The following is an 8,789-nucleotide window of genomic DNA, read 5'->3' on the forward strand; positions in this document are numbered from 1 at the left end:
ATAAATAAATAAATAAATAAATAAAAATAAAAAGGAACTTAAACAGATTAAAACATGATCTAGCTTCCTTTACAAAGCAAGCACCTTAAGTTGTTATATATATTTGTTACAGTTTCACCTGCATTTTACTTTAAGGGAGCAGGCACAATTATAACTACATAACTGTGAAGAGCAAGACTTCTGATTCAGACAGCCTGGTTTTAAAACCTCACTCCACCTCAATCACTGTCCCTAGACAAGAAGCTTAACTTTCTGAACTCCGTTTTCCCTATCAATACATAGGGATAATACACGTTCCTTCTAAACACGGTTGCTTTATGTGTTAAGAAAAGCCATGCTAACACTATCCCAGGCAGGTATATACACTATAAATTTTAGATTTTAACATTATTACTACTATTATTATTATACATATTATCATTGCTTCATAGTCCTTAAAACTCAGTGTATACAATTGAGATACACTGCATCAATTCTTTCTTTAATCACCTAGTTTTTCATCATCGTCATCATAGGATAAATATCTACGATATAAGTATATAACAGATATTTATATTCATAGGAAGTGATGACCTTTTAAGAGTAAAGTCCAAATAATATAACATATTTCTTTTCCATTCTCATACTGAATCTAAATAGATGCTGCTCTCACAATGCTCCTTTTCAACTTGAAGTCATAGAGATTAATAGCAAAGACCTTGTTAGTGACTGTTCCTCCCATTTGCACAGATATTCAAAGGAAGGCCTTACCTCTCTCTTGTTTTCCTTCTACATGTTTAGGTTTTTGCAATATACCTTTTTCTTTTTGGTACCAGGGATCAAATTTGGGTTCTTGGGCTTGTGAGGCAGGCAGTGGAACCACTGAACTAAACCCCCACCCTAGGTTGCTACAATATAATGGAGACTAATTCATTAGTTTAAGAAAATTATGGCTATACACTTAGTATCATATTGCTAGAATCTTGCTTCTTCTCAAATAGGAGAGAGAACAGATGAATTTTATCCTACACAGGCAGCACAGGGCAGTTTACTTTACTCAGACAACTTGCTAAGTGAGAGGTCTGGAGGCTCTGAAATTACTGCCCAAGCTAAGCAACTAGAGTAGTTCTAAGCTGCTGAGAGGTGTATAGTTAACACGTACAAATGTGCTTTAACTCACTTTGTTATACGAGCAAGCACCATTTTAGTGAAGTTTCAGAGTAATAAAGACTGCCTTTTAAATCAAGCCTGAGTAAACAAAACCAGCTTTTAGATCTGTGAAACTAACAGCATACATTTTGTTTTATGATAGGGGAATTGCAGACAGACATATTTCTTTAGCCAAATTGTTAGTCCATGAGTATTGATAAAAGAAGTAATGCATACTCAATGAGAAAATAAAAAAGAATATAGATTAAGTTTGGATATCAAATTAGCAGAATTAGCCTATCTCATTAGCATTTTACAATGTCAAATAATCTTGAAATATTTAGGTCCTGATTAGTCATTCTTTGGCCCTATCCCCATTTTTTTTTATCCTGGAATCTCTAATAATATAAAAGGGTCTCAATCACTTTAAAAGAAAGAAACTCAAAGCTCGCCTTTGTCTCTTCTAAAATTCAGAAGTAAATACACAAAGTTGATTTGTTTTTGTATTTTTCCTTCCTTCCTTCCTTCCTTCCTTCCTTCCTTCCTTCCTTCCTTTCTGTCTGTCTTTTTTTTTGCGGGGGGGGGGTCCAGAAATTGAACTCAGGACCTTGTACTTGTGAGGCAGGCAAAGAGCCACTTAGCTAATCCCCAGCCCACAAAGTTGATTTTTTACATGATAGAACATGAATCATGGCCATATACAAAATGCTACAAAGAACTTCATGGTCATCTGAACACTCTCCTCCTATCCACAATGAAATTTTAAGTTCAATCAAGACATACCATATAACTAAAATAATCTTTAAACTACTAAATGGATACAAGTAATAATTTTGTTATTCTTCAAATACTGATTTCCTCACATTCAGTGGTAAATCTGTAGGGCATGGCAAGTACAGTAGTATTCTCCAATAGAATCCACTGCAAATAATTAGGGGAATGTTCTGAGGACTCCATGTTCCTTCCATAGCCGACTACAGACAAACTGTTCCCTCCTCTCAGCTCTTGTACAAATGAGTTGAACACAGACATACTTTGAACTTGACATTTTCTGAAATCGAATCAAAAGTATCTTATAAGATGTAATTGTAACTTGCTATTGCCAGAAGTGCTTTAAAAAATATTTTCTAGTAAACTTCACTTAACTGGAAGACCAACACAGTCTAAAAAGGAGATTCCTAAAATACATTGTATTATTGGGAACCAAAGCCGACTATTTTCTGTATGATGCGGACAAATCAATCACTTGACATAAAAAGGCCATATTCCCACTTAACACAGACCCACACTGCTCTGTTGACATTTGCTTGTATCCATTGATGGTGCTTTTAACGCTTCATTTAAGTGTCAAACTAGGTGACAGGCATTAAGCCCATAGACTATTTAGCATCAAACTCGTGATCCAAGAAGATTTTCTACAATCATTTACCTTCTATACACTCACCTGCAAGAAAATAAGACAAATTAATTAAATAAAATCAACAGATATTCTTTTCCAGCTCTAAAGCCAAGCACAGCTGTGAAAACCAGAGATTCCTCTCCCCTTGAATGAAGTCAGAAAGATATGCACAGTCATGCTGTTCAAAATATTATTTTATGTGTGGAACAACACTGTCATAGATGTTTGGAAGCCAAGTAAAATCACAGGAGTAAGGGATTTGTAACAGCCTGTTTTGGCTGAAGGGAAATGAGGCTAAGAGCTCCCATGAAGCAAGCAACATGACACCCTCCAAGGTTAGAAATAGCCTTTTGGATGCAGAGAGGCAGAAAAAGAGAAAAAGGAAAAGGCAAAGGAGGAGAGATCAAAGCTATCTCCCTGTACACTATAATCTTTTCTTCTTCGTCGTCAACAGCAAGATTGAAGAACAGCAAGCATGGAGGGAGAAAGAGAAAAGGAAACCATGCTAATCCAGAAATGAGAAGAAAGGAGGTGGTCTTTTGATCTCCACAGGATGGCAACTTTATTGGCTATGCATAAGCAGTTTCCGACCAGCTGATCAACCAGGTATTAATGTTCAACCCTTCCATGATCAGTAACCATGAAGAGAATCATCTGTGAACAGCAATCAAGCAAAAGGCTCATCTACTGCTAAATGACCGGCAGACCATCACTAACCCGGAGGGGAAGAGCAACCACAGGGGACATGATTGTCTCTCCACAGGCTCTTCTCTGACAAGCACCAATTATGTCCTTGGGACTCAGAGCAAAATCCTTCCTCAAGAGCTTGTGAATGAAAATGGTATTCATTTTCCAAAACACAACTTGACTTGAGATCTATGTGCATCTGTACCTCCAGCAGACAGTGTTGTGACATCCTCTCTGTCTCCTCTTTTAAGTACGCCAGAAAATGCAGGCAGGATCAAGGCTGAATACGAACCTCACAGATATAAAGAGCTCACTGTATTGCCTGAGGAAAGACTATTTTCTCAATGACAGGAAAAATAATGCCTCCCTTCCACATAAGAAGGACTGAATCTATACAGTCTTGTTTAGGTAGATTTTTTCGGGACAAATTTTAAAATTAAAAGTGACTTAACCAAGTCTTTTTTATTTAAAATCTTCATTTCTCTCTTTCAAGTAGAAAAATTCATAAATGAAGTGTTTTAGAGCCAGCCTGGTTCAAATCTCTGCTCATCCACATCTCCTACCTTCTCTATGATGTTGTTTTCACAGCTACTTACAACAGCTTTCAAGTTACAGGGTTGTCACAAGTACTATTACATGAGACAGTTAATGGTCAATAAGTGACAGTCATACCCTCATAAGAACACTAGTAGTCATCATCAAGTTTCTCATTTGAACTCAATCTCATTTTTAAATTATTTTCTTCTTTCACTTTACTGATCCTCTCCAAGCAAAAGTGTCAAGATGTAGACAGATACTACTTTATTTTTCACACCTGTATATACATCAAGGCAATCGGTATTCTAATGTCTTATTAAAAGTGACTTAGAGAGCACACACTGTTGGAACTTTCAGAGATCCACATTTCCATCTTGCTCCTCTGCTGTTTGTAGTTAGCGTTCACTTGTAAGTGAAGTAAATGCATCTTCTACACCTACTCCACTGTCTATACTTTAATTAATTAACTTTCCACATGCTTTTGTGGTGCCGGAGATTGAACTCAGGGCCTCTCACACACCAGCCAAGCTCTGTAACCACCACGCAGCATATCCATGGTCCTCTCCACACCTTCTCAGCCTCTGTTTTAAAACTAACTCATTGCTGGATCTCAGTTCTTAGTACACTTCTTTAGACTTCTGCTTCTGGTTCTTTTTCTTTCTACTTTTCTTGTTTCCAAACTCCTTCTTTACTCTATGGATTACTTTAGGCCTACCTTTTAAGTGGGTGACAGCTTTGATTTCCTCATATTTTTCCATTTTAAAAAAGTCAAGCTTGCAAGGAAGTTTTCATTTTTATGTTAGGGATTAATTCATTAAATAATCAAAACTTAAGCATTACTTTAGCATTTTTATTAATATATGACAACACTTACGACTAATCTTTTATGACCTTCATTAAAAGATGTTATCTAGCTGAGCATGGTGGCACAGGCCTCTAATCCCAGCAGTTGGGAGGCTGAGGCAGGAGGGTCACCGTAAGTTTGAGGCCAGACTTGGTACATGGTGAGATAAAGCTCAGCCTGAATTACATAGTGAGACCCTGTTTCCAAAAAAACAACAACAAAAAAGTGTTATAAATTTCCTCTCAGATATTTCTCTTACTCAGATATTTTAAATTGTAGATATAATTATAGGTACGAACTAGTTAATTTAAAAATGAATAAGTACTTGTCATTGTTAGTTTGAAATTTAGCATTTTATATCACTGTAACCCCTACAAAAATATTGCATTTGTCATAGCAAAAATTTAGAAACATATGTTCAGGTAAACTTTGTGCTTTAAAAATATTTTAACCACAGACATGTTTTAGAGAGCCTCTATAAAGAAATAAAGATAATTTTAAAGACATCACAGTATTCAGGTGTGTATACGTAAATGTCAGCAAAGCTATAAAGAAACTAAACAGTACTTGGAATTACTCAACAATCTTGTCAGAAAGAGGGTGGAGAAAGGAGTGTGGGGATGGAGACCTAGGTAAGTAACTCAAATCATGAAACTTATAAGGAAAACAGTCCTCCCCAAAAGAAAAGGCAAGGCAACATTAGGAAACTTCTACTTTGAAATTCATCCTCAATTTGAACTGAAATTCAATCACTTTCACTCAAAAGCAGACTTCAGCAAATGGATGTGAGAAGAGGAAGTCTAGGAAGGACAGATGTGAGAAGCAGCTCCTGAGAGTGCAGTTTTTTCAAAGCTATCCTTTCTGGCCGGGCTGGTGGCGCATGCCTGTAATCCCAGCACTCTGGAGGCTGAGGCAGGAGGATCGCTGTGAGTTCAAGGCCAGCCTGAGCTACATAGTGAGTTCCAGGTCAGTCTCAACTACATTGTGAGACCCTGTCTCAAAAAAAAAAAAAACAAAAATAAAATAAAATAAAAATAAAAAACAAAACAAACGAACAAAGCTACCCTTTCTGTTCCCCACCTCCACTCCTCACGTAAAGTCTAGCCATCTATAGAACAGAGGTAGACACCTAGATATATAAACCTTAAAAGTGAATTTCTAAAGAGACACCCACTTCCCACCCCAAAAAAATCTTAGTTTGACAGAATAAAAAGTCATATATTATATGTAGTGTTAGGATAAAAAACAAGGTTTAAATATAATACTGGATACTTGGAGTTTATAATCTGTTTGAAGACTCTTTGAGTGGCACCCAGTTTTTTAAAAAAGAAAGAAAAAGAACTGACAGCCAATAGATACTTTTACAGGTTAAATCTTGTTGAAGGTAGGTAACCTCCTCAGTACACTTTGATTTATTTAAGCTCACCACATTTCTCTTAAATACACTCCATTAACAAGTCATAGACTGTGATCTTAGGCTTCAGGCAAGACATGAAACACAATCTTTCAAGAACTTCATTCATTCTCTGACCAGGTGTCTTGAGTACATTCAAGCTACTTGTTACTTATCTGAGTTCTATGAAGTTTTATTCAAATCAATAGCGTTGCTTCACAACTCATGAACTCACCCTGGTAGTCCAATAATTTGACTGGCCGCCCAAGTTCATATTCACAGCAGGAGCCAAAGTTATTAGAGGAATGATAAAAAAAAAAAAACTGAAGGTTAAATATGAGGAAGCAATTTACAAAGACATCTCCAGCCTGGAACTTGGCAAACAAGGTGAGCCCAACTATACGAAAACTCTAGGTTTATAAAAATGATCAATGGCATAAATCGAAATTAAATAAGAAAAATGAAGCAGACCACCAATTTAAGATTCTGAATATGCCCCATATGTATTCAAATTACAATTCTCGGATATTAACTACTCATCAATTATTATGAAAGGACAGCCCACCTCCACATATTTTTTCCAAGCGAAGACAAAATTGGCACACTGACACCACTGGCTTTCAGAGATATACTATTAGTGTGACCCTATCTTTAATCTACAGCCATGATAAAATGTCCCAACATATACAAACTGAGCTCAAACAGTGAATAATGACCATTAATCCCCCTATCTTCAGTAATCTGCCCCTCCAGTCATTTATCACGGTGACACTTCACTTTACACACGTGAATAAACTTTAACTGGGAAGGTGAATCAACAAAAATCTCAAAGGTATCTGAAGCTGTAAATGAAACTAGCGGAGACAAAGCAAAGAGAAACAAATAGAGAGATCAGATCTTAATGTTTTTGATTTGCATCCATGCCAGGGCATGGGATTTGGAGGAACTACTCAATCACTCAGATATGCAAACTAGAAGAAAGAAAAAAAAAAGCAGCTTTGTAGAAAAGGGAAGCAGGAAATTGGGAAAGGTGGTTCCAAGGAGCTGGTTTAATCTCCTGGCTATCCACTGTGACACATGTAAGATATCTAGACTGAGACTTCAGTTTCTATGTTCTTTAAAGGAATGCTAACATAGTGAATTTATTATTTAGTTCAGTTCAAATGCCCCTTGTAACTTATAGTCAGGAGGCACATTACATGATCTTAAGTTCTTTTAGGTTTCTATTTGCTATCATTTAGCTGATATATGTTTGTTTTCTTTGCATATCCCATTTACTATTTGGTTTAAGAAACACCATTGATTTAAACATAAAGCATCATCACAAAGCCCAAATACAAAGCCCAAACTAACCTTCAAAATGATTTTACAATTCTGCAAATTGAGAGACTCTAACCTATAGGCCCTGATGCAATCTGACTTTCAGTATTAGACTATAAAAACTCCCTGAAGTACACTCAGTGTGTGTGTGTGTGTGTGTGTGTGTGTGTGTGTGTGTGTGTGTGTGTGGTGTGGTTTTAAGGCCTGAAATTGGATCCGTGATTGAAACCAGAATCTACCAAAAGAAAGAAACAAAAAGTTGAGTCGTGGCTGGGTTCACCCATAGTAAAAGTTTCTTGGGGAATGCAAGCAAATTGTTTTCAAAAGCAGATACAACGCGTACTCTTACACCAGAAGGCTGCCTTTGCATCCTTCCAACACTTCATCTGGAGTTTCAGTACTGTTTAATTAATCCTAAAAATCCTAAGGCAGCCTTCTGTTTTCCCTCACCAACGAGAATTCCCAGGCAACTAACTGTTTTCCCTGATATTTGCAACCGTCTGTTTTCCTTCTAAACCCAGTCAGGCAGTGGCTAGTTTGTATCCTACCCTGAGAAGGAGTTATTTCCTGAAGCTTCTTCAGAATCGAATTTAATTACAGACTTTGGTTACATAAAACAACTACTAATAACCCCTTGTGTTCGGAAGAAGAGAGGCTTGGAGGACCAGGTTCTGGAATCCTGAAGAGTCTGGGTCCCAGATTCCCCGCACTTCCCAACGCAACACTCTCGGCCCCGAGGACCCGCCGATGGGGGACGCTCCAATCCACTCTTCCCGGGGCTGAGCCCTCCGTCGGTCGCAGCCTCCTCCCACCCGGGTGCTCAGTTGTGCGTCTGCCCAGAGCAGGGCGTGCCCTGAACTTGGCGAAAGGCCGAGGTTTGGGGGAGATTTAGGGAGGATTGGGGACAGTTTGGTGGATGGGGGAAAAGGTACAAGCACAGATGTGAACTAGGTACCTCTTCGCCTAAAACTTCTGCCAAGGATCGAGCCCTTACGGGCTTTGAAGGGAGAGGTCGCCAAAACTCAGTTCGGGGTTTGAAGTGGAGAGGGAATGGGGGTGGGGGTTAAGGGTGAAGGAAAAAAGACACTCGTTACCTGAACAGAGACAGATTAATCCAAAGAGGTAAAAGTGAGCAGGCTCCGCGATCATTGTCCTTGGGTGGCTTCTGCATACAGTCTCATGCCAAGAGAAGAGAGCAGAAGTGGGGTTCCCAAATTTATAAAGCCACACACCACACACCCTACACACAAAGGCTTAATATAAGCAACGTGGGTCAATCCGCCAGGAGAGTTTCGGGGCAATTACTTGTCGACCTTCCAGGACGCTTGTCAATATCTCAGAGCCCTTTGCCAAGGAAGAATTCCGAGGCTGGTCTTCTCCAGTCCCAGGGTTTCCGAGGAGGCTCAGCCACTTCCAAGGATCATCCAAAGCGCGCAACAAAGAGCCGAAGCAGAGGAGCAGTCTGTGCCTTTTTCTGGCTC

At 38.5% G+C, this 8,789-nt stretch overlaps 1 protein-coding gene across 10 annotated transcripts in view; it reads right to left on the reverse strand.

Moving 5' to 3' along the window:
* Nucleotides 1–8,789, reverse strand: part of Robo1 (roundabout guidance receptor 1) — a 744,872-nt gene that overhangs the window by 382,853 nt on the left and 353,230 nt on the right. For 4 of the 10 annotated variants that reach the window (XM_010645686.2, XM_010645689.2, XM_010645687.2 and 1 more), the window contains exon 1: nucleotides 8,403–8,780. The exons of 5 other annotated variants lie outside the window; for them this stretch is intronic. In XM_010645686.2, the coding sequence (XP_010643988.1) occupies nucleotides 8,403–8,457 (55 nt within the window). In that variant the 5' untranslated portion in view covers nucleotides 8,458–8,780. Of the gene's footprint in view, nucleotides 1–6,223; nucleotides 6,245–8,402; nucleotides 8,781–8,789 lie in introns of those variants that run through there. One more of the 10 variants, XM_033768170.1, reaches the window with a different exon arrangement.

This window comes from Fukomys damarensis, unplaced genomic scaffold, assembly GCF_012274545.1.
Source record: "Fukomys damarensis isolate Sample0158 unplaced genomic scaffold, DMR_v1.0_HiC HiC_scaffold_24, whole genome shotgun sequence".
Classification (NCBI taxonomy): domain Eukaryota; kingdom Metazoa; phylum Chordata; class Mammalia; order Rodentia; family Bathyergidae; genus Fukomys; species Fukomys damarensis.